The following is a 27,760-nucleotide window of genomic DNA, read 5'->3' on the forward strand; positions in this document are numbered from 1 at the left end:
TATAACAGACTGATTTTTATGGTCAGAATTAGTAAAAAAAGATGCTAACATTGTTTTAAGGGCACATGAAAGTAAATCACTTTTTTCACGATTTGATCTTATTTTTTAGAGTTTTAACTATGCTACAAGATGCTTTTTACAGATTTAAAATAATTTTTGAGATATAACTGGTTAAAGTATGAGACTACTAAAGGTTTCTTATGGGAGGCAAAAACTAAATCAGCAAAAAACTAAAACTACAAAAAAAAGACTATTTCACTAAAATTATATCTTCTCCTACATTTTTTTAAGTAAATACCTCAAACTTTCAGGAAATGTTCCTTGCATATTTAAAAAATTCTGTCGGAGGGATTTTAAAAAATATTTAATCACAGAAATTATATATAAAAAAATAGTAAAAAAAGAGTTTTTTTTTGTTTTTCTGTCATAAATTTATTATTTTTTTATTTTAAAAAAATTTAGTTTAGATAGAATTTTCTCAATAATTCAAGGAACATTTTCAAAAAGTATGAGGTAGTTATCTCAAAAAAACTAAGAGAAGATATATTTTTAGTGATTTCTAGTTATTTGCTGTTTTAGTTTTTGCCTCCCATAAGAAACCTATAGTCTCAGAGGTAGTCTCAAACTTTAACCAGTTATATCTCAAAAATGATTTTGAGTTTAAAAAATCTGTAAAAGCAACTTATAGCTTAGTTAAACCTCAATAAAATAAGACTAAATTAGGAAAAAGGTGATTAACCCCCCTATGCCCTAAAAATTTTATGTTGTGTTGTTTATTTAACTCATTAGTTGTATTGAAGTGTTTAAGATTTTATTATGTGCATATAAAACGTTCTTAAAAAATAAGTGATTTGAGTATTGATGATTAAACTTTTCCTTAGTTGGTCCATTAACCATAGTTTAAATTGATCATATTTTTCAAAAAAAAGTCTCTTAAAACCAGGTTTTTTGTATTGTCAATGTAAGTTTACATTTTTAATAATATATAGAACTTACTGTTCTGCTTAAAGTTGTTTGTATAACAAATATTATATAGTTTTGTGTTAAGTAAAAGCTAAATTTGGTAAGTATAAGAAATCCCAGATTGAGATAAAAATATTGTTACTTAGAAACACTAAAGTTTTGATAATATTTTTAGAAAACAAAATAGATAAAAATAAACCAAAACTAAACTGAAAAATCTATATAAATGGAAGCATGAGTTATGGACGTTATGGAATGTAAGTTGTTATTTTTTTATAAAAGTTATTAAATTAAAATTGTATACTACCACGTTTTGGTAGCAATAAACTTACAATGTTTTCAAATATAATGAAATAATAAACTGCACAAAATATTTTTATTTAAATAAGCTCTTTACATTTCAGTAAATCAAGCAATTTTTTTATTAAAAACAAATAACTATATAAAAGTTGTTAAATTAAAAAAAGTGTAAAATTATTTATTTTAGAAACAAATTATCAACAAGTAAATAAATTGTTTTACTAGTTTTCTAAATACTGCAACGAACATTTCCTGAAAGCTTGAGGTAGTTATCTCTAAAAACGTAGGAGGAGATAGATTTTTAGTGATTTCTAGTTATTTGCCGTTTTAGTCTGCGCCTCCCATAAGGATCCTATTGTTGCCTCCAACTTTGACCGGCTATATCTCAAAAATTATTTTGAATTTTTAAAATTTCTAAAAAGCATCTTGTAGCTTAGTGAAAACTATTTAAAATAAGATCAAATTTAAAAAAGGTGTTAACCCCCCTGTGCCCTTAATAGTGCATATATTTTTCAGACATCCTGTATTTAGTTTCTAAATACTGTAGTTTAATAAACCAATGTTATATATATATTTTGAACAAAAAAAAAAAGCATTATAACAGTACATTTTAGCTTGGGGGTGGGTAACAGGGTCTCTTTTGCAGAAGTAGTCACTTTAGCACAGCGTCACGTTTGCACAAGTGGTCACTTTTGCATGGTATTGCTTTGAACGTGTTCATCCTGTACCTAACCCTGACTCTAACCCTAACTCTAACATTGACATTAAACCTAACTCTGAATCTCACCCTGAACCACTAATTTGAAAAGTAATACTCAGTGTAAAAGTGATAACTAGCGTAAAATTGACTCCATGCAAAAGTCAACAGACCTGTCCCCTCGCAACATATGACCCATTAGCCAGATCAGGCTTACCAATTAAAATTTTTGGCAAAAAATTAAAAAAATATCTCAAAAGTTATTTTGATTTTTCAAATCAGTAAAAAGCATCTTGTAGCTTAGTTAAAACTCTATAAAATAAGATCAAATTGTAAAAAAATGGTTTCTCCCCTATGCCCTTAAAAATTGTCAATTGTTTGTTTTTTCTAAGTACATACTTTGATCTGCTTTATTTGTTAAATACTGAGCACTTAAAACCAATTTTAAACAACACAATGTGTTATCTATGAATAAAAAGAGCAAAAACTAAGATTAAGCAAAAAATTAGTTAAAGGAATGAATAATGTTTGTCTGTTCTTTCATTGATACTTGTTTATACACTAACAAGGTGATTGATTTCAACCTTATAGTGTGATTGAACTTAAAATAATAAATATTTATTCATATTACAATATTTAAAAATATTTCAAAAGATAAAGTATTTTAGCATAAATTATCTTTGATTTTATTTAAAAAAATTTGATGCTCACATATGGTAGTTTTTATAAACTTATAAGTAACATTTTTCTTTTTTTAAGTTTTTGCAAAAGAAAGTAGTTGAAATATCTATGTGTAAATATACATAACACTCTATACAGTTATCATTATATTAATGTTTTCAGGAACAACTAGTTTTTTTTGTAACATAGTTTATGATGACAAGTGTATTCTAGTAATATAAAACTCAGTTTAAATTACAGATCAACTGGGTCTTATCCTTCATACCTAAATAGCTACAATTCTAGAAAGTTTGTTTATTTAATTGTGTTGTATTAATGTTTCTATTTTTGTATGTAAGCTATTTAAATTTTTTTGTTATATATAACTATATTTTTTATAAAATTTTCTATCAACCTTTGAGAGCAATTTTTTTTATGTACACTATTGTAACATTGTATAATCACAAAATTTTTAAAAACTGTTTAGTAGTGAAGTATTAAATATAATACCTTTCATTTATTTATTTTACTTACATTTCTGGATAAGAGACAAACGTTTTTACAGGGCAAAAGTTGATTTTATATTTAGAATCTGTTAAAGATCCTAACTTAAAGTTAATAAAAAAAAAAGAGTTAAAAATAAATACTTTTAACTTTGTGTCAAAAAGGAGGGTTCCAAGCATTTTATACTGTTAGAAAGATTGCTTTTTAGATAAAGTTTTTAGATAAATTTTTGTTAGTTCCAATAAATTTTGAGATTTAGTCTTCTTTTTAAAAGTTTTATATACATTTCTATGTATTTTGTTATGTTAATTTTCAGTTTGCTTTGAGTTTTAAAAGGCTGTACCAAAAGCTTTGTTTAAGCTAAGAACATTAAATTTAACATTTTTTTTTAGGTAGATTTAAAATGTTATGCAATAAATAGAATATAAATTACTAAATATTTACAACTAAGTAATTATGGGATTTAAGGAAAATATATAACATAAACTATTGCCATTTGACTTGATAAAGACAAAACTTGGGAATTTCAAGTTAATTTTTTAGAAACTGTGAAAGGGCTGTACTTAAGGTGTAAAAGTATTTGTTGATATTTTAGTTCACACTAAGTATACAAAAGGAACTTATTGATGTTAAACTTGACCTTTACATTTTAAACTATACTTTGATATTCTAAAACTAAAAAAAAAAAATAAGTAAAAGTTTAAAAAATGAGAAAGCTATATATGAAAAGATGATCCTTCTATAGTTTTCAAGCTATTTCAATTTAAGAGGTTTAAACAACACACCTCATTTAAATCCTATACACTTAATGATATTGCACTTTAAAAATTAAATGAATATATTTCACTTAATGTGCAGATCACCAACTTCAAAGAAAACAATTTTGCCTTCAGTTACATCAAGATATACAGAGTTAGTTTAACTTATTCTCACAAAAATGTTATACACAAAGCTAAAAAATTATGCTACTAAATTTTATAAAATTTTCTAAAGTTTAAAAGTTTTATGTAGTTGAAGCATTTCTTTCTAAAATTTTGCACAGTTTTTTTAAAAAGATACTTGATGTTTTTACTTAAATCATTAAAAATTAATCAGTAAAATAGTTGTGCTTACTGTTAAACTCTTTAATTAGGTAGTTTATATCAGTTGTAAAATTTGTACTGATGTCTAAGAAAAATTTAATTATTTTAATAAATGATCAAAAAGGAAGCCAAAAACTTCTAAAATGCTTAAATTATATAGTTTAAATGAGGGTCATTTAGTATTTTTAATTTAATATTTACAAAGATTGTTTTAAATTTTCTTGGAGGTATATATTTGAAAAAAGATTTAATTATTAAAATGTTTGTTTTTGAATTTCTCAAAATGAGTTACGACCCTATAAAATTATTATTACTATTATAATTTAAATTATTAATGTTATTTTCAAGGTTTGTATTTTCGATCAGTATATTATTTTTATATTAAATTTTTGTTTAACCGTCCTTAATATAAATTTTATGTTTATTTTAGAAATTTTCAGTTCTTAAAAAATGTTTATTCTTTTATTTTATAGTTTTATAAATTGATTTCATTTTTAGACAGTTTGTTGTACACAGTTTTAGTAGCACTAGTTTAGCTTAATTAATATTAATTAAGTGACATTGTAGTGAAACCCAGCATATTTTTAAATCGTAATGACATAATCTAATATACTTATACAGAACTATTTTACTAAGCAGTTGGAAAAGTAAACACTTTGATATATATTTGTATAGTTTTGTAACTATTTATGTTATAAAAATTTTTAGCCTTAAAAAAAATCTCAAAATTAGCAAATAAGTATTTTATGCCATAAATAAACCAAACAGCCTTAAAATGATTATAAACCTTGTATTCAATATATGACCGAGAATTAAAAATAATGAGTATATTGATGCATTTATAAAATATTTTTTCTTAAATCCTGATCTCAAATAAAAAAAAAATCAAAGTAATATCTTTCAATGAAATTTTTTTATGAACAGAAATACAAGTAGAAAATTCAGTTCCTTTTCCAGTCATCCTGATTTAAAAGTAAGTTTCAAAGTTGTTCTTATTTGAAAATAATAATAAGATACTGTGCAGAATTCCCATAATTTGACTTTTGTTGTTTTAGAAGTTGTATATGACATTTATGGTGCTTTTTCATATATTTAGCTCTTGAAGTATGTATAAACCTACATTTTAGTAACAGTTGAAATTAAATTATTTTCTATTAACATGGTTTGTTAGTTGTTTTTGAAAAAATATACCTTTTTAGTGTTTAAAGATTATGTACAGAATACAACAATTTAAAGCAAAATAAAATAGTAACTTTTATATGAAACTTCTTTTGACTATTTTACCTTTGGTTTATTTCTTGTTATCAATTAATATTTAGTATAGTAGTTTTTGTTATCAATATATTTAAAATTTTTTAATAGTTTAAGGTACAAGTTTTCACTTTAAAACAGCTTTAGAGTTATTCAATAGTAAGTAGCTTGAGTTTAAGTTTATAAAATATTAAATTAAAGTTACTGCAAAAAATTATGTACAACTATACGTTAATTTTTTGATTTTAAAAATGTTATTTTCTATCTAAAAACTTTTAATAATAAAGAATTGTAATTTTTTTTAAATATTACAACTTAAATAATCAGGTATGTTATAAATTTAACTAAACATTATTATCTCACAGTCCTTATTTTATTCTTTTAAAACTTAGTAAGTAATTAAATAATTTAAAGATAAGTTTTCGTCTTTTTAAAATTGTTCTCTTTATTAAGCTGAAATTAATTTCTATGCTTTTTAAAAAAAGCGCAGAAAAAAAGTAGTCTTTTTAAAACAAAAATCAATTATTAAATATAATATATTAATGACTTTTACTTGAGTACTAAATTTTAAAACTACTTATTAGGTTTTTTTATTGGTCTAAACCTAATTTTTCATCTGATATACATGTGGTTTAATAAATGAAGTATTTATTTTAATTTTATTTAACTGTAAATATGTTTTGTTTCAAGATTTTTTTTTAAGGATTCTTAAAGTTTTATATTTACCATCTTAAAATTTTTTTCGACTTAAAAACATTAAATGTTAATCAAAATGTATTTACTACAAATGAAAAACTTAACTTTTTTCTTATAATAAATTGATAAAACTTTGATAAAACATTTAAACAGTTATTAGATTTTATACTTCCATATAAAGTAAATGAGTTTTGCTGAAAAGCAGAACTTATATACTGATTAGTAAGTCAGTGTTTCATTTAAATTAAAGTTTGTATATGATTTAAACGTTTTAAATTAGTTTTAGTCTTAGAACTTACTTTTAAATTTTATAAATATTTTTAGTAAAAATTTATTGTTATAACACCATTAAATTAATTTTTTTATTTAGATTATAGTTTTTTTTTACATATTCACAGTTTAGTAAGTATGTCATATATTAGTTTTATCGAAGAAAATATAACTGATATGTTTGTACTTTAAAGGTTAGCATGTTTTATTTTATATTGTTTTATGTAAGGTCATCGCATTTATGGGATGGTTGTAAACAAAATTTAGTTTATGAAGCAAAATGTTTTAAATTAATTCTCACTGAATTTGTTGTTTTATAAAAGATTTTCTTTTATTGTCCTCGTGAGTCTTCAAAAAGTTTTTTTCTAAATTTTCAAGTTTGTATATCTGATGAAGTAGTTGAAAATAAGAAAGAAGTATCATATGAATATAAATAACTCTACAACTTAAATTATAAGTTGTAAATTTTTTTTTTGTTGATTTAGCACTATGAAAGATTAAACAAATAACATAAATAATAGTGCATAACCAGTTTTATATTTCACTATTGTTTAAAAATACAAAATTTTATCAATTTAAAATTTATTGAGTGAAACTCTAATACATAACTTAAATTATGCTTTGTTAAGTGAAAAATTCTTAATGTCAAACTTCATTTTGAAAGTAAAAAAAAATTGTATATTTTATATTACAGATATTAGATATTTAATAGTAATACTTATAACTTTTTTAGATAAAAGTTTTTGATTTATTTAAAAAAATGAAGTTGAAAATAATTTTTTTTGCAATAGCTTAGAAAATATTTACTTTCATTTATATTTAATAATACAATATATCAATTTTAAAGTGTATTTTACTTATTACAAGTTATAAACTGAATAAAAAATTCTTTAAAAAGAAATATTTTTGATTGGAAAACAATTTATATTTTTTTAAGGGAACACTGAATCTGCCCTTCATTCATTATTTAAAATGTTCCAACATTTTAAATTTTTATAAATTCATAAAATTACAAGACCAGAGTTTATATTTAAATACATAAATTAACTTAGTCTAATATTTTTAAGATATAAATACTTAGTAAGTATACAATATGCATATATCTAAGTTTTAGTTAATTCCATAAGCTAATATTATTTATCTTTTAGATAATTTTTCTCTTTCTAATACTGATAGTAATTAAAAATAGAAAATGTTTTTAAAGCGTTCTTATGACTAAATATTAAACCTCTCGGCCTAAGCACATAATTATATTTACCTTTATAAAATCATGTTTTAATTAGTTTTAAAACTAAAACAAGTTTAGAGCAGTAGTCATGGTTGTAATTGAAAATATTTGTGACTTTTTTATATGTTCTACAATAGTTGTTCAAAATAAAATATCAAGTTTAAAAAAATTTATGGTAAATATATACGAAGAACTTGTTTATTTTTTGTATAAAATGTTAATAAAAATGCAGCCTAACTCTACGAGTTCGTATTTGTTGAATTCAGAAGATAAAGAAAGGAAAAACAGGCATTCGTATAAAACTAAGTTAGTTTTTTTTTTTTAATTTAGAATTTTTTTTTTACTCTTAAAAAAATCAAATATATATGTTTTTTTAACAACTGAAAATTGTTTTGTGTTTTTGAATTTAATGTGCTGTCTTACAATAAACAACGGAAATTTTTATCTATCAAAGTTAAAAATTTTGTAACATTTTGAACTTCCTATAATTTTAGATAAAAATAAACTTTTTGGTGAATTACATAAGAAGTAAATTAAGTTAAGTATGTTTCATTACATAAAGTATAATCATTATATAAAAGTTATGATTTTAAGAACATTAACAGTTTTTAATTAAAAATTAAGCACTATCAACAAACTTAATAAAACTAGATTTTAGAAAATTCAAAGTAAAAACAAATTTTCTACCCTTTAGTTTTCTTTCATGTTTAATATAAAACTTTTTATGCGGTGTAATGTTTTTTTTGTTTATAAACAACAAAACTAAACTTTTCATTAAGCCTCTATTTTTATTAAAAAAAAAACATTGAACTTAAAGGTATTTGAAGTTTAAGAAAAGTTTAAGAAATTTTTATAGTCATAATACAGCTTATGATAAACAAACAAACTCTAATTTACTTTAATATAAGTTGTTTTAAAATGATTTTTTTTCAATATATATTAGAAAAAGTAACCTTTAAAATTGTCATTAACTTTGTTTAATAAATAAAGATTATTAAACGAGTAATTAATTTAATAGTGTAAATAGATATTTTATTTCAACTTATGTACTTTATTCATAGTCTAAGACTTAAAAATAACAAATTAAAAAAAAAGTCAATACAGAAAAAGTTTAGGATTAGATTTTGTTACTAAAAATTCAATTTTCATTGATTACATGCTGTTAATTGATACGAACTTTTTTTGTTCTTAAGTGTTTTCGTATATTTTATATTACATTTTAATATATCTAATTTAAAGAAAGCTTTATTGTTAGTATTTATTATGTATTTGAATAACTAAACTTATAGTTTAAATTATCAAATTTTAAGTTTTTAGATAATATTGCTAATATAAGTATTTCAACGCAATTTAATAACCTATAAGTTTTTGTATCAAACTATTTTGTAAATAGTTTTTCTTTAAATATGCTCTTTCAATATTATTTACAAATACTAACTATAGTTATATAACAACATTCACATTAGATGCGACTGTATTGTTTTTTTTAAGCATCATAGTTCAAGTGGTAAACGTTTGTAGTAAACTTATACTTATTGCTTATACAGTAGTAAATTATTTATTAAACCCGCCACAAAAATTTACATTAGTAGTTTGTGGTCATCTTTTCACACATTTACAGAAAGCAATTGTTTGATTAAAAATTTTAATGTAAATGAACTTAATAGTGTGTAAATTTCTTAATCAAATTCTCCCTTGTTTGGTGTAAAAATGATATCTAATAATTTAGATATATGGAATTGAAAATATGTACTCATTTTAGTTTAAACATACCCATTATGCATTTTATACTAGTTGGTTTTATAATTTCTTAAAAGAATATTTGTATAACATTTTATTACTATAAATAAAATTAAAAAACATTTCATACTGTTTTTTAAAATTATACTACTAAAGCACTTACAATCACTTTTCATTTTATATTAAACCAATTAAACATTTGAACCATTTTAAGTGATATTATAAAAATAATTTTATTATAATTGGTTGTATTTAACTCTTATTTATCATAATTGTTTTATCAATGCAGAGACGAGCAGCCACGCTTCAAATCGTCCGCGTACCGCGAAATCGAGTCAACATTCGAAAGGTTGAATCTTGGCGGGGGGAGCTCCAGGAGTAGTCAGGAGGTCGCCAGGAAACAGTACGAACCCGGTAACTACGCAGCCGAACCCTACAAGAAAAGTTCCAGGGAACGCAGAAGGGAAGCCAGGAATTTGGAACCCCTCGTTGAAAAATATAAAAAGTTTGATTGATGATTACAGTACGAATAGTATTTATAACAAGATATTTGGTTTTTATTTTGTCTTTTTTGGGATTTCAAATTATAATAAAATACTAAAAAGTGTTCCAAGTAAAAAGTTTAGCTAAAGTATATAAATATTCTTAAGTATCTAAAATTTTAATACAGTTTTTTTGAACCTTTAAAACTAAATTTGTGAAAACCTTCAAATACAAAATATCCTATTAAATTGTCTGATCACTTATATTATCTCACTACTTATTTATAAATATTTTTGTAAATGTATGTTTGAAAATTTAGATTAGCTGCTAGTAGAGATTATTAAATCTTATAATTATTTTGAAATTAAACTACCGCTATAAAATTAAACAAAATCACGAATAGCTCAAAAAGACATTTTTAACATATCAAAAAGATAAATATCATTTTATTTATTGAGTAATTAGTGTTTACCATTATCTTTGTATATTGTTTTCAAAACACGTGGTTAGTCTGATTATTTACTGTTTCCTCTGTTTGTTAAAATTAAATAATAGTTTTAAGAATAAATTAAGTCAAATGTCAGTATAGCTAGAACTAGCTAAATTAAATTAATTTCGTCTTAAGTTTTTATTTCATAAAATTTTTAAATTTATTTACTATTATCAATAACTTGATAATTTACAGTGAAGATCCAATAAGACCGAGATCGAGGGAGTCGATATTTGACAAAAGTAAATCACGTGACGAAGCGAGATCACGTGACAAATCGCTGAACCGTGACTCTCTCAAAACACGCGACGAGCTTCAAAAGTCCAAACGAGACGAAGTGCTCAAGTCTAAATATCAGGAGGAAAAAAGGTCCAGCAAAAATTTGGACGATTTGGAAATTTTGAAGGACTACAGGGAGAGCAGAAGTAGAAAAAGTACAATCAATAGAGACAGAGGTTTGAGTGGTTTTTTAATATTTTGTTACTTACAATCTTTATGCTAAAACTTGTATCAGTGAGGTTTTGAAAAGAATCTTTTTTTGTAAAATAAAGATCAAGTCAAAAATGTTTATGAAAGAAGAACTGAAGTTTAAAAAAAGTTATAACCCTAATATTATTTTAGTATTTTGATAAACTTTAAATTGTGAGAGTTTACATATAGTTGGTATAGTTTTAGAATTTAGATTAACTTAAAATTTTAATTTGTATTTAATCTAATAAGTTAAACAAAATCAAAATTATGACTAATGTAAATTATTGACCTCTAAACATTTACAAAAATTGACCTAAAAACATTAAGATATAGAATAATTAAATGTATAAAGATTTTGAAAATAAGTTTTTAACTAATTGGACAAGCAATTTTATTTTCTATAATGAAATTTTTATTGAATATTTTTGTTAAGAAGCCAGGTAAAATATTTTAGATAAATATTTTTCTTCAAAATTTATTCATAAATTTATATAAATTTTTAGCACTAAATGAAGTTATATGTCTTTAAGTATTTTAGGACTATGAACTAATGTTTTATAATTGTTACTTATTACAAATGTTACTAGAGATTTATAATATATTTTAGTTTTTGTTTTAATAAAAAACTTGACTAAAGTGTTAAGCTGTATAAAAAAATATTATTTGGAATATTATATGTATAAATATGAAGGAGTTTTCATCTTTGAAAATTCATCTTTTAATGGTAATTATTATTTAAAATTAATAAACACTTATTATAAGTAAAAATTTTGTAAATGACGATATTTTAAACTGTAAACAAATTAAATCTATTTAACACAAAACATTTAACTTATAGTCGTTCTATGGTAACAATTTTTGTTTCATAATTTTTATGGGTGATGCCTACTAATTTGTACAGACCCAGTATAAAGAGTTAATGAACTAATGCAATATTTTAAGTTTAAAACATTTCAAACACAAGTTAGTATAAATTTAAATTTGTTAATTTTTTATTTAAATAAGTTGTTTTCTATTTTTACATGACTTTAGTTTATTTTAGTAATAGAAATAGTTTTATGCTTTGATTTAAACTTTTTACAACAGTAATACCCACGTGAAACAGTTTGAATTATAATAACCAGTTTGTATTAAATAATATACTGCAAGTTATTTAGCTAATTTGCCCACTTTTAAAGTATGTATACAGGCTTCAAAATTATACAAAAATACTGTTACTGTTTTTTTTTAGCCATATTTGCATTAACTTATTGAAAAATTATTGAAGTTGGAATATTTAGAATTGCATGTAAAATTTGAAAATCAAAGTTGATAAGATAAGATCTATATAAGTTTTATAAATGCAGTTTAAATACGTAAGAAAAAGCTTAATAAAGTAAACGTTATGTTTTTTTTTGTTATGTATTGATGATATTTCAATTATAATAAAAACGTTTACAGATAATTTTACAAAAGGTAATTGAGCACCTTAATGTAGAAAGTTGCCATCAGACTAAGTAGTACTACATATAGAATTATAACAATAATATTCTAATATTTTTAACATTAATATAATATTAAATATATAGTTGATAAAATATATTGTGTAAAAAAACTGTGTTAAAAGTGGTCAATTATAATAACTAAGTGGAATATATTTTTTGTTCAAGTCAATTTTTTAAATTATATTGATCTAATTCATTTCAAAGTTATTGAAAGTTATTTACATAAATACTTAAGAAATTTGTATTATCCTTCCTACATATAGTATTTAAATAAATATTTTCTGTTACTACTTGTTGTTTAAATTTTTTTAATAATTATGCCTTAATGTAACACACTATGAAGATACTTTATATCTGATGGTGTATAAATAGCTTTTAAAAACTATGAAGTTGAACATTTTATTGAAATATCTACAAAAATAGTTTAAGTACGCAACAAAACAACAATGTTATTAAAATATATATCATTACTTTTATTGAAAATTCCTAAATTATATAAACTGTTGTTTTTCACTCATCTGTTAAATATATATGTAAAACAAACTAATCGTAAAACAATTGACAAGTTTAACAAACTTAAAAGTTTAAATTGTTTTTCAATTTTCTTAAACTTGAAATACAAAAGTCTGTTTCTAAACTTGATTGCTGTGATTTTTTTCAATGTTAATTATTATTAAGAGATAATAGTTTTTTTTTTATCTTAGGGGAGAGTGAGTACTTCTAATGTTTTTCTACCTTAAAAAAAGAACAAAACTTCAAAATTTTTATACTATATATGTTCTATAAAGTTTGTTATTCAATTATATGTTTGTGAGTCAAAATGATTAATTAGTTTTTATATCATACACGTTTCATATCTAAACAACATCTTGTATTCCACCATTATAATACATAGCAGGTGCACTTCAGAAATAACTTAAAAGTGTTGTTAATACAACAAAAACACACAGTGTTAATTGATGTGTGAAAAGCAAAACGTTCAATTAATAACATTTTTATGTAAACACAAATACGAAACGACATATATTTTTACAATTAAAAAACTATGGTTAAGCATTTAGAGTTATTTTGACTCAATTGTGAATGCTGGAATTACTTGTAACTTTAAATAAAACGATATCTCTTTTGTAGATGACTCTTTACCAAGAAATAGAAAGTATTCTCATAACAGTTCGAGTTCAAACAATAATTCACCAAGAATTACATCGTTTGCAAGATCTGACGAAAAAATTAAACAAAAAGTTAGTTTGTTTCATGACGTAATATAAGTAGAAAAATATTAGAATAAATCGCTGTTTTTGAGTTTTATGATTTTTGTATAGTTTTTGTTTGAATTTTAGACAAATTTTTTATCGAAAAATAAAGAAATATGTAAATAGAAATTAAAACTAAAGAGTTTGGCTCAGATATGCTTTATAATGAGTTATAAAAGGAGATCTAATTATGAGGATTATCATGATATTATTGAATATAACAGTTCTAGAAATTTGCAGGTAAATTTAGGCTTAAATTTTAAAAAACTTATTAGCTTTTAAAAGCATTTTTTATTAGTAATCAAAATAGCTTTGAATTATTAATTAAGAACTTAGCGAAACATTTTAAAGAAATTAGTCAATCTATGGTGATAAGTAGATCATAGTTAAGAATCTTTAGAATGTTTAAGTCTTAAAGGCTATTGTTAATGTAATTTGTAAGCCGTTTGAGTTCACAAAAATAATTCCTTCAAAAGTAATTAACACACTTGAAAAGTACATTTGAAACCTACTAAGGTTAAGCTAAAATATTAATCCAGTTCTTACGTATTTTAATAACACTTAAGAGCTTTATAAAATATAAAAGTGTTTTTTTTTGTCTTAAGTTGCAAAAACTATACTTTTATATAAACTAAAGTAAGTAAGATAAATATAATTAACAATTAATGTATATAGTTTTATTCAAACTTAATTAAACAATTTAAGTAGTAAGTTAAACCAGATTAGATTAAACTTACTAGTGTAAGTTCATTTGAAAAACCAAATATAATCATTAATATTTTATGCACATTTGTCTATTTTAGTTAATTTAGGTGTGCTGTAAATATAAGATAAACATAATTAAATACAAACTTGTTAATTGCATCTGATTTAAAGTATATGGTTAAAACTTGTAAAATCGGAGCCCTACATTTCAATATATGCCTGTAACTTATAACTGCTTGAGTAGATTAAGTTAAACGTATCAACCGGAATTTTAAATAGCTGTTATGTCATAAACAATTTAGTAGTTGCATATATATGCACTTGTTTAACATTATAAAGTGTTTTTTATATAACTTGTAATATTATAGTTTTTAAAAAGTATTGTAGTTGGTAATTTTTTATACAAAAACTATATCCGTCTGAAGTTTTATTTTAAGTTATGTTAAAATATCTTAAAAAATATTTGTTTAGAATTTTTTTTAGTTAATATAAATCTCATTAAAAAAGTAGATATTAAATTTTTCTATAATATGTACTTTGCTTTAATTTATTTTAAAATTATAAGGCATTGTATACCAAAGTAAAAAAAAATATTATCTAATTGAAAGGTCGTTAAAATTTATCAACTATTTTAACCAATCAATTTAAAATGTATGCATATTAAATATATGAAAAACTTTAAGGTGTTTGATTAGTTATTTCATTAAAACAAATCTTTTTTTAGATATGATATTTTTTGCCCTGTATTATATTTCAAGAAATAATAGTTCTTCAGCAAAATTGGATTTAGGTAACAGGATTAAATATGCTATTTTAGTTTAAAGTTTCTTTGAAAATTAAATAATTAAAAGCTTTTTTTCTCTTTTGTAACTATTTCAATTGAAAAATCGTTGTCTTTATTTAAAAGTTGCACAGTTTATGATTGTAAAAGTGTTTAACACAAAATCATAGACTTAAATTGAAAAACGTTGTTTATCCTATTATGTTACCTATGTTTAGTGTAATTGCAAATAAAAGTGATACTTAAATATGTTTTTTGAAAAGTAGTAAAAATTATAAGTTGACTTTTTTAAAGAGCCATGAAATATAACATATTTAATGATTCAAACCAAAATACTGAAAACTAAATTCGAAAAAAAAGCAACATTTTTGAAAATATGTTATATAGGTCTATGTAGAACTTTTTTATTTATGGTATTTAGTGTAATGGATGTATACTGGTTTTTGTAGCTATCCAAGTTTTATAAAACATTTAACCTAGCATATATTGGAAATGTAACATAACGTTGAAGACTATTCTTGTATATATATATTTATATAATTTTTGCTGTATTTAGCTGTCATTACGTATAGATTTACAATACGTATATATATTTAGAAAAAAAAAGTTACTTCATTAGTCAACTATGATACAAAGTAAAGCTTTACATAATTTTCTTTTTAAATACTTTTTTTAAAGTTTTTTGGAACGAGAAACAATTGATGAGGTTATTTTTTAGTTTGTATATTGTGATTTTAGTTTAACTAAGTCATTAAAATAAATTTACAGAAGTTGGCCAGACTTTAAACAATCAAATGCCGTTTTTAAATGTGTTATATTTATTTTAAATTCAACTTTGTACTATTTAGACTTATTTAGTATATATACATTGTGTGTCATAAGCTCTTAATTTGTTTTAAGAACGATCAAAAAATACAAAGCATTAATTGGAAATGATTTTAATTATTTCTATGGATTTATAACTAAATTTGAAATAACTTTTTTTTACGCACTACCTTTTTCTATCACCACCTTATTTTTTGATTAGGAGTGTAGTTTATTATCTGAAATTATCAACTAAGCACGCAGCGTATTTTGTAGTGCTATAGTCCATTTTCTTAGAGGAGATGTCTTGAAAGCATCACTTGGATGAATAACAAAAGAGGCCATTGCTTTTAACATAGACCACACCAAAAAATTCATTAGCTTTAAATCAGGCAATGTAAGAGACACCATCTCATATCTCAAAAATATACAAACATGACGTTTTTATCAGTTTTGAGTTTTTATTGAGGTAGTGGATTCTGTTTCGTCTTGTTAACAAAATTTTCATCTAACAAATAGCTTGAACCAAAATTATATTGATGTAGAGGTTAATGTTAGCCTAGTCCCGTTGTTAAACAAAAATCATAAGTGACTTCCAAGAATGCAGCCCACACCATAACTGAAAAATGATTTTGTCGACGGTAAACTTTTTGCTTTCATTAAGGTCCCACTCACATATTATTTTTAGTCGTTTGTCTCGTAGATCTCTTTGGACTCCACCTTACCTTTTCCTGGAAAGATTTAATTAATTCTTTGATCGAAGAGATGTTGGTTTTTCACTCCTAAAACGGTCTTTAAATGGACCAAGCTCCCTAACTCTTTCTCAGCATGGTATACTGGGCTTGGTAAACTTAAACAGCTTAAATCTCTGAGTTGGTCCATCCCGCACAATAAAGTTAAACTAATGCCTCTCTTTTGCTAACTTGAAATGTAAAAAAAAAAACAGTTTTTTATCAAAATAATTTTATAAATAGTTACACTGAAAGTAAAAAAAAAGAAATTTATTTTAAAGTTGAAAAATCAAAGAGTTTTTGGTTTATTCTTAGTTGTTTAATTTGTTTAAGTATTTAAATAAAATACTTAAAAAACTATTTGAAACTCGTTGTCACTAAAACTGATAAAAATATATACTTATGGTTTTTGTTTAACATTATAAACTAAAGTTTTAAATAACTAGAAGTCTCAAAAAAAGTTCAAAACAATAACTTAAAAATTTTAAAACTTAAAACATAAATTAGTATTAATAAATGATAAATTAGTTAGTTTTGATAATGTTATTTTAGTTATTTTATCATGGGACTTAAGAAAACTTGATTAATGTTGTTTTTTATTTTTTTTAAAGTTTTTAAAAGTATTTGTTTAAAACTAATAACACATTAATCGATTACGCATTGGAAAAACTAATCATGGTCAAGTTGAATTGTTAAAAATAGGTTAAACGTAATTTTAACATTCTAAGTTGTATTTGTTAGCGTTAGCATTACTTGTTTAAAATATTACGGCAGTAGTTTTCAGTTTAAAACGATAAAGAAAAAGTTGTTCGTTTACAATAGTATGTCATGCAGTACTTTCAAAAATAAAAATAACTTGAACAAGGTATTTAGTTTAATTTCGCAACTTGTTTTAAAACTAATATTAACTAACAATGCAGTTTGCTAAATACTTAAGTAAGTAGTTTAAATAAAGAATATTTTTTAGAATGTGAAATAAAATAAGTTGTTTAAAAATAGCAAGTTAATGTATCATTTTAATTTTTTTTCTTGCAGCAATACGAAAATGGTGGACTAGTAGGACTGAACAACATTGGAAACACTGTTAGTCTGTTTGGTTGTTGAAATATATTTAAGATATACTGTAAGCATTTATGGTTGTTAGTTTTTAATAATTAAAAAAAAATATACAAGTAATAGAATTTTTTTTGTTTAATTAAGCAAAATAAAAGTATGCAGTGTATGCATGCGTTAGTGTATTTGTTTTTAAAACTTTGATAATCTGTTACTCTCAATAGTAAATCAGTTTTTAGTTATTGGTTGTTTTATTTAGTTAATTAGTATATTAACATTAGGTTTAAATGTTTATTCTTCTAGTAAAAGATAGTTATGCCTTTAAATATATAGGTTGTGTACAAGAATTTATGTTTTTCTTTAAAATGTCCTAACATGGATTTTAAATACTAAGTTTTTTTTAATATTTTGCTATAAAGTATTGATACTAACTTTTTTCATATAACGACAAAGTTTTATGGAATGTTTTAAAGTTTAAACCATTAATATAGTTAACATATTTTTTGAGTAAAATATAATTTGCAACAACAAAACTTCAAAAGGTTAAATTCAAGTTCACTAACTTAATTAAATTTTCCTTTTGATAAATTGCTTGTATTTTTCACACGATAATAAGAAAATTATTTTGAGAATTTACAATTGATGAAGCTTGTTTGATATAAGTATTTAAAGTAATTTATTTTTGGTATATAAACTAAAATTTCAACTAAACTTATTAAAATGTAATATGCTCAATATTTTTTTAAATTTAAATTGTTGATATATTATATTTTTTCAGTTATATTACATTGAAGATCTTTTTTTAGTTGTTAAAGGCTTATTATATCGTAAAACTTTGTTTTTTGTCACATTTTTAAACTAATATGCACATGCAAACAATTTTAAAACATATTAAATTTTATTATCAGTTTATAATTTTGTTGTTCTTAATATAAGTGTATAAAGAAATTATTTTACGTTTTTTATTTGTATTTATACTTTATACATATACAAAATAGATTAAAAATAACTTTATGCAAAAATTATTAATTATTATATATAAGATAATTGAGTATCTTATATGAAATGATATTTTATTCAAGTTTTTACAGCTTTTTACGTCTTGTCATTCCATTTTTAAAAACAAAACTTCGAACTTCTTTTTCTCATTCATTATTTAGACAAAGCTTTTAATATTTGTAGAAAACCTTCTGCAAAGATAAAACAAAAAGGTTTTAGTTGTATTGCCTTATTAATAAAAAAGTATCTATTTTTTTAAGTATCTGAAAACTGTTCAGTGATTCTAAGTTTATTTCAAAACTAGAGTTTCGCAGTGGTATTACTACCAGTGCTCTTCAGTCGAAATAAGCTTGCAAAATCTCTACATATGGCTATATTTATATTGAAAATTAGAAAACTAATTGGGCGTATTTATAAACGTATAGTTCCAAAGTTTTTATAATGAGTATAGTAAAAAAAATACTCAAGTCCTTAATATCTATATTGATTTAATTCTATCTAATTGATCAAATAGTAAGAACAAACATAGTTTTATGTAAAATATTATACATATTTTGAGTTAAATAGCAATTTAGTTAAATATGAGTATCTAAAGTTAGACTAGTTAGTGAATATTTTGTTATAAAACAGGTATAATATTAACTAAATCCTTTAAGTCATTTTAGTCTAAATTACGATAAAGATAAACGTTTTTAAATTTTTTTTATAATTAATACAGCCAATATTTATTTTAATGTCTTTTTTTTCTGCCTGTCAGATTATTTATTAAAATTTTCTAGGATAAATTTTTAGTAATATATTTTTGTTTTTCGAAATTTAAGCGTAAATTTGATAAATTTATATGATAATTTTATCGTGAATTATTAATATTAGAGGTTAAAGTTTTTGAAGAAACTTTCCGTCCTATAGGCTATGTCTAAATTATTTGTCAAAATTTTATCAAAACTTTTCTCTTTTGGATCTTTTTTGTACCTATTATGAAATTTTTATAAAACCAAAAGTTTTTTCTTCTTCTTTTGTTTCAGGTTTTATAAAATACTAGATGACCTTTAATAATTTAAACAGATAATAAAAATAGTTTGAATAAGTAATGATAATAAAAACTTATTTATTAAGTTGTCGTGATTAATAATGACTTAATCATAGTTTTGTCAATGTATATATAATGATTTTTATTAGATTTGAATTTAGAATAACATCAATATAAATCATATAACATACATCTCATATTGAGTTCAATTTGAACAATTGTATAACTAAATTCAAAATTTTTGTACAATATTAACAAATATTTTAAAATGAAACTCAGTTGTTTTTTTTTTGCAGTGTTTCATGAACTCAATATTGCAATGCCTGTCAAACACACAAAAATTAAAAGACTTCTGTTTAAAAGCCGATTATGAGATCAATCCGAAGTCTAAAATGAGTGGAAGACTCATTAACAGTTTGTTTTTGTTTAAAATATTTTTTTGATGCTATCTTAGATATATTAACATATTTTCTACTTAACATATAAAAGTATAGTTTCCCTAACTGCAGTTTAAACTATTATCGTTGTATAGATTTAGATACAAATAATTTTATTATTAAATAGTTATGGCTTTTATCATTTTAAAAACTTGAAGTTATATTTCAATAAGTACTTATCTTTTTTATGTTTTTGTGTGTTAATTGCACTAGAAATATACTAAAAGTTCTTTTATATACAAACAAACGATTAGTTCCAATAAATTACAGCATCGAATAACTTATTTTTTAAGATAAACTATAACTGAGGTGTTCCATATATGTCATTAACACATAAATAATGTTTTAATTATAAATAAAAATATGTATTTTTATGTGAAAGTTTTCTTTTAAAGATAAAATTTTGCTACTCGATATACTAAAATTTTTATCTACAAAAAACACTGTAATAAAGCAAATTTTCACTTATTTTATCTGACAACATTTTAGAATTTATACATTAAGCTCTAAAAAGACATTAAATTTATTATTTAAGCATGTTGCGTCATATTTAAACACGTAAGTTGTAGAAAAATGTTGCGTATTTTCTGTGAGAAATTTCACTGTTAACAGCTTAAGTTTATAGATTTTTCTTAACAAAATGGTAAAATTTTATATAAGATTTACTATAAAGTGCTTTTACTAGAACACTTTAATGAAATATTTTACGTATTGTCTGTGCGTACTTATAAAATAGCTTAATTGATTATTGATGGCTAGTTTTAAAGTGTTATAAGAATTTTAAAGCAAAAATTTTGTACACTTTTACTTAAAAGTTCAAAAATTATTTTAAAAGGTGTTGTTGATGTAATTATTGTAAAGTATGTAATTATTTGTTAAAAACTTTTTTTTTACCTAACAAAAAGATTTTCAAGTTAAAGTTTGTATGTTTACTTTGTAATTGTGCAATTTAATATGAAAATATTTTAGTAGCCAAATATTGTTAAATTTTGTAGATAGCTCGATTTATAACTTTTGTAAAAGTATTTGTTTTTATCTTATTACTTTTATTCTTAAATTTTAGTCAAAAACTTGTAAAAGCTAAAAATCATTCCTAGTTTAATTAAACTGTTTTTCTTTTCTAAAATACTATATAAATTAAAGTAGTTATTTCAAAAAAAAAAAAAAAAAAATACTTGTTTATAATTTAATTCAAGTATTATTTTCTTTTAAACACTTTAAAAACTGTTGTACTGTGAAAAAGCACTTTGTTAGCACATTTTGTACGTGCAGTTTAAGTTTACTTAAAATTGTTTTTTGCGTTTGTTGTTCTAACAAAATCAATTTTTATTTCAATTAAACAACTTTAATTGCACTTAGTTTCAATTAACGTTATAAACAATTTGCTTTTAAAAACTATAACAAATAAAGTATTAACTGAATAAAATTTGAAAAATGCTTTAGGTTTCTCGGATTTAATGAAGGAGTTATGGACTTCTGAAAGTTCGATAACCCCTAGAAATTTGAAACATCAAGTTCAAAAGTTCTCAACGCAATTTAGTGGTTACAAGTTCGTGTATTCATTTTTATTAATTTGTTTAATTAGTTTGCATCGAGTTTTTTAGGATATAAGTCTGTCAAGTACTAGTTTAAATATTAGATATTAAAGTGTTTATTAAATACAGCAAACATTGTTTTTTTTTTTATAGAGCTATAGTATCGTTTATTTTTGATATCATAATTTTTTTATTTATATCATCAGTACTTAAACTTGTAATAATTTTACTAAAACGTTAAGTTGATTAAATTCGCTACTATAGGCAATGACTAATATTTAGTTGTTTATTAAAAAGTTTTATTTAGTATATATAATTTAAAATAAATCGTGGCATTTGAAAAATATTTTTCTACAGTCAACACGACAGCCAGGAGTTTCTCAGATTTTTATTAGAAGGCCTTCATGAAGATATTAACCAAGTCAGAAGAAAAAATAGCAAACCTCTTCAAGATTTGGATGATTTAAAGTAAGAAATGATTAGTCTAATATAATTTAAAATTTTTATTAATTTCAGGGTTGCCAAAAAAACTTGAGTTTGAGAAATTTTGAAAAAAAAAAACCTGGAATTTTTAATAGTTTCAACATGTTCAGTAGTAAAATTTCGATTTGGCACAAAAAATATATTCTATAGATAAAAAAAAGTTATTAAAAAACACGTTTAAAGTAGCTTGACAGTATATTTTCAATGTTTTTATACTATTTAACACAGTTTCTTACCTTAAACTTAACTTTAAACTAAAAATAGACCCAAAAATGTGTACTTTTAAAACCTGGAGGAAATTTTGAAAACCTGGAGGAAGTTTGCCAAAAATATTTGGCAACCCTATAACTTTAAATATAAGCAATATTTAAATAAGTTTTTGTAAACCTGAAAATGCTTTTTTATAATTTCACTTTTTTACGACTGTGTTTTAAAAAAGCTTATATAGTTTTAATCCATAACATATCTTACGGTTATTTTTTGAAAGTTTACAACTATTCTAATATTTGTTAAATCAATAGTTTCAACAGTTTTGTTTTACTACGTGAAAATGTAAGTGCTATATTTAGTAACAACATAAAACTACATCCAAAGGATTACAAATAGTGTATATTTTATAGACTTTAAAAACTTAATCCAGTGTTTAGTTTATCGTAATTTATACGCGTATGTTTATTAACTTTCATCGTTTAGTAGTTTGTGATGTCAAACTATTACTACATCAATTTAAATAAAAATAAATATATTTTACAAATAAAGTTTGTACTGTGTAGTACGTAAAGTGAGATTATCTATACGCAATCAATTTTTATGTTTCCATAGATTTAAGGAGAAAATAAACTTACTGCTTAAAAAACCTTAAATAGTTAATTTATTATTCAAGTATTAAATATATTTATATTTTTTTGTTCAAAAAATTATCTTTTTAAACAACCCCATTACTTTAAGTGGTTTTTTCGTGCTTGTTATACACAGTTTGATTAATATTATAAAAAGTTAAATTTAATAGTTTGTTGAAATAATGTGGTTGCATGACATAAATATAATAACAAATTAATTTATATTAAAAAAGATTAAAATGAATGTTTTCCGTTTATGCTGTTTAAAAATAGATTATAAGTTTTTACACCATCACGAGAAAAAAAGACCTTTTTTTTCATAATGTAAAAGTATAACTTTTTTGTCATAAAATTACGCTGTACTTGAAAATGTATTTTTTTTAGTTTTGTACAAATTAAATAAAAATGGATAAAATTTAAACTTTATTCAAAAACTTGAAAGTGTTGATATTTTTTGATAGTTTTTATTATTCTCGTTATAAAAATATCTTTAAATTTTATTTAGAAACATCTATAAAAGTACTGAAAATTTATTAGAAGTCGTTTATGTATTTAATACTATGTTTTTTTTGTTTTTAAATTTTCGGTTAAAGAAATTTGAGTTTCTTGTACTAAAAACTCTTAGTAGCTTTTGATTTTAGCAACAGGTATGTAAAAATATAATGAAATAATGAATGGTGTATATAAAAGTTTCAAGTTATTTTATTTATTTTAACTACTTTTTTGTCTTTAGATACAGTTAATTTGAATAAGTGTTGTAAAAGGTATAAGAATATTAATATGTTACTTTTTGTGAATGCTAATAAATAGTTTTACTAGGACCGCTTTTATTTACTTGAATAATTTCAATCGTTTTACATTGATAAAGTATTTTTTTACAACTTAAAGTACTTAAAATATTTTTTAAAGTGATTTGTTCGAGTTTTATACTTACTTAATATCTATGGTAAATAACATGTTGTTTCTATTTTTGTTATTTTTTTTCAAAAATTAAAGAGAATTTTTGTTAATTTTTATGCATACACCGTATTTTAAAAAATGTTTTAATCGTTCTGCAGCGGATGCGACAAAGCTATTGAAACATGGCGTTGGTACAAAACCAAGGAAGACTCTCGTATCTTCGACTTGTTTGTGGGACTGCTCGAAAGCGCTCTCAAGTGTTCAGAATGCGGGTACACTTCATTGACTTATGATCCTTTCTGGGATTTGAGCCTGCCTCTCGCTAAGGTTAATCTATTATATTGCATGGCTTTTTTTAACGAAAAGTTTTTAACATGTTTGAAATTATTATTTGCTTTTTAGTAAGCTAAACTAAATTTTGAGTTATTGTAAGTAAAATAAGTATGATTTATGAAAGGTAACATGAGTTTGTTTGCACAGAGTTCTTACGGAGACACCAGCCTAGAAGACTGTCTTCAAATTTTTACTAAAAAAGAAATTCTTGACGGTGATGAGCAACCAGTGAGTAGATTGTACTAAGTATATTGTGTTAACCGTAAAATATTATAACACTTACTGAAAACTTTGAAATATTATATCAGTTATTATGCAGATAACGTAGTTTCTTAATTAATTCCAAACTGAATAGAGTATTTACTGTTTAAAACATAAATCGATGTAAATTTTGCTAAATAAAAATGAATTAAAAAACTATATACTATTCAATATAGTAAGTAAATTTATTTTAGTTTTAGCTTTAAAATTTTGCTGTAGATATTAGTAACTCAAATTTTGTAATTTTTTTTGTCATTTGAGTTTATAGTTTAGTATATAATATGAGTATAAAAGGGTTTTCAAAAAAAACTCTATTTTAAAAAAACTCTAAAAAAACAAAAAAAAAACTACTATTTCAAAGAAAAAAAGTATTTATTTTTGATAAATACATGTATCTTCACATTTTGCTTATTCAACAGAAATGTGAAAAGTGCAAGTGCCGAAGAAGAATGACTAAAAAGCTTTCAATCCACAAATTTCCCAGGTAACTTTTGTTGTTATTTTTTATTAAAACAAAGAAAATAACTTAGCGTCTGATAAAAACTGAGAGTTAATCAGTTGTGGTACTTACTACTTAGTTTTTTTTTTGTTTATCTGATTTTGCACCATATACTCATACATAATCGAATGAAATTTGACTCAGGTATTTGGTATTACATCTGAAAAGATTCAGTGACAGCCAGATGTTCCGTAAGAAGCTCTCCACTCATGTTAACTTTCCCACTAGAAACTTGGACCTCAGCCATTTCGCATCTACTTGCTCTAATGGTTTCTTGATTTCTATAAATCTTTTATTCTTTAGACGCTCATTAAAATACTAATTTAACTATTTTTATATTGAAGACTACAGTTTCGCATATGATGGATTTAGTAGACTCAATAGTTGTTAAACATAATTTAATTTTAGGTGTAAAATGTATTTAGTAATTTGCAGTTGATTTTAATACGTATATCTAGTAGTTGTTAAGATTAGTACAGCAATAATTGTGCCATTATTCAATAGCCTTGCTGTTATTTCAATAGTTTATTTGTTTGAGTTCATGTAAGCCTTTAGTAATAAGTGCAAATATATTGGTTTTTCCTATATTTGAGTTCTAGTACAAACTTTATATACTACTTGTTATATTTTAATTAACTTGATTCTATTTATAACAGAAAATGTAACACCGACATACGAACTTTATGCTGTATCGAATCATGTCGGATCAACCCACAGTGGCCATTATACTGCTAACTGTCAAAATTACCAGAACAAACAATGGTATAATTACAACGATTCATCGTTAGTTTACGTAATTTGTCAAAGTTTACAAGCTAAGTTGTGTAAAAAGTCTTATTGAGAAAATTCCACGTTGGTATTTGAAATATTGTTAGAACCATCATCTAATTTCTTTAATTAAAATTTTTATAAAGCTACCTTTTCATTTAAACAGAACCCTTGGTTTAAGTACAATGTAAATCCAAGTATTTTTTTGTTAAATAAGTTTCCGGTGGAGTGGTAATTAAATAATGATAATTTATTATCGTTTTTTTAATACTTTTGTTCTGTAACTTACTGACCCCAAATGTTTTAAAGAGGCGTTATATTTTCTATTTTCTTGCTCTTAAATTACTATCAATTGAATATTTTCCTAACGTATACTAAAGTTTAATTTTAGTTGTATTTTATTTTCTAATATGCTTTAGTTTTATTTAAAGTCTGTTTAAAAACCAGTTCAATCAACTTTATGCTTATTGTTATGTTTAAATGAAAACTTAAAATAAAACTAGGTATTGCATAGAAATTGCTTTAAATCGAAGCATTTTGAAAGTAAAATTGAACTAACACTTTTTTATTTACTGTAGAACTTATAATTAAATGTAAAAATGCATTTATTTGTATATAGGCTCCATATAAAGTATAGTCCTCTTTAAATTCGATTGTAGTTTTCTAATAGTATGTGTAGAACTTATTAAGTTTTTTCGAGCATATAAAAACAAAAACTAAGAAACCTGATTTTACTGTGTTAGATTGTAGCTTCCAATATTATTTCAGATGCCGACAAATATCAGAATCAAGTGTGTGTACAAAAGAAGCGTACGTTCTTTTCTATCAGCTTAAAAGTAGCAGGCCTCGAATGTAATAAAATTTGTGGTAGAAATACCTTAACTTTCTATTTTCGTTTTTTGTCACTATGTTTTCTACAGTATTTGGTAATATTAAATTGTTTAAATTTAGAATTTGTTACTTAATCTAGCCTGCTAATTTTTCTATCAACTAGTGGTTGTAAGTAAATGTTCTTAATGTTTAGACTCTAACTATAAGTGGAACAAAATCAAATTATATGAAATGAATGTATTCTGTTCTTTATAAATAAGTACGTTTCAATTTTTTGAAACTATATACTTTAAATACCTACTAATATAAATACACTAGCTTTTTATGTTTATCTTATGTACTGTAATTATTTTTAAGAACAAAAAATTAATTTAAATCCGTCTAAATACTTAGTTTTACACTTAAAAATTGAGATTCGAACATATATATATCAGCATTTTTAATTATATGAAGAAAAAAACAAGTTTTACGTTTTATTAGCACTTTTAATTGAAAATTCATCTTTTTTTTTTAATTTAATGTATTTAGTTTTTTTTATGAGTACAGAATTGTAAAATTAAGTTAAAATGCTTGTTTATTTTATGCTTTTTGACTAAAAACAATATTAATGTTTGGGTAGAGCACACACAATATTATCAATATTATACTGTACTTTTTTTGCTAAATTGCATACTAGCTTTTTGAAGGTGCTTTTTTAACTTTGCTATATAAGTTTTTATCAAAAGCCTACAAACAAGTTTTTTTATATACTTCACAAAAGTTTTGTTCTTAAAAGTACCTCTTTTCTATTTTTTTCGGTACTTTTTTAAAACTAATTGTGACATAGTTTGTTGCCTTTTATTTTTGTTGTTTAAAAAACACACTGTGATTTAAGTTTTTTAGTCGAAATCCTTCTTTGATATTAAAGTTTTAACTGTTTGTTTTAAAGCCCGGTGTTTGATGTTTAGTTTTCATCGAGAATAATAAATTTCCTTTTTTGTTTTAAGTAATATTTAATATATGGTATAATAAAATACTTCACTGTTTTTAACTCATTAAAGGTATCGAAATTTTAATTAGTAAATACTTATTATTAATTCTTGTTCTTAGTAGAATATTTTATAATTAAATTGTATTCTTCAAACTATTTAATTAAGTGGTTATTGAGCATGTTTAGTATAATTTTAAATATTATATACAAGAAATTTTTTATTTGTTCA

At 23.0% G+C, this 27,760-nt stretch overlaps 1 protein-coding gene across 2 annotated transcripts; it reads left to right on the top strand.

Moving 5' to 3' along the window:
* Nucleotides 1–1,136: 1,136 nt before the first annotated feature.
* On the top strand, nt 1,137–27,546 carry LOC145837967 (ubiquitin carboxyl-terminal hydrolase 2-like). 2 transcript variants are annotated; one of them, XM_082945471.1, is made up of 18 exons: nt 1,137–1,220; nt 2,882–2,929; nt 3,983–4,036; nt 5,131–5,179; nt 7,884–7,957; nt 9,681–9,896; nt 10,560–10,819; nt 13,451–13,560; nt 17,629–17,676; nt 19,972–20,089; nt 21,556–21,661; nt 22,005–22,115; nt 24,028–24,196; nt 24,350–24,430; nt 24,883–24,947; nt 25,107–25,231; nt 25,619–25,745; nt 26,499–27,546. In XM_082945471.1, the coding sequence occupies exons 1-18, from the start codon at nt 1,198–1,200 to the stop codon at nt 26,584–26,586; spliced, it is 1,872 nt and encodes a 623-aa protein (XP_082801597.1). In that variant the 5' UTR covers nt 1,137–1,197; the 3' UTR covers nt 26,587–27,546. The 2 variants fall into 2 exon arrangements, with proteins under 2 accessions (XP_082801597.1, XP_082801598.1); XM_082945472.1 differs by lacking the exon at nt 3,983–4,036 and having other exon boundaries at nt 1,142–1,220.
* The last annotated feature ends 214 nt before the right edge of the window (nt 27,547–27,760 follow it).

Source organism: Thalia democratica, chromosome 6, assembly GCF_965202585.1.
Source record: "Thalia democratica chromosome 6, ktThaDemo2.hap1.1, whole genome shotgun sequence".
NCBI classification, from domain to species: domain Eukaryota; kingdom Metazoa; phylum Chordata; class Thaliacea; order Salpida; family Salpidae; genus Thalia; species Thalia democratica.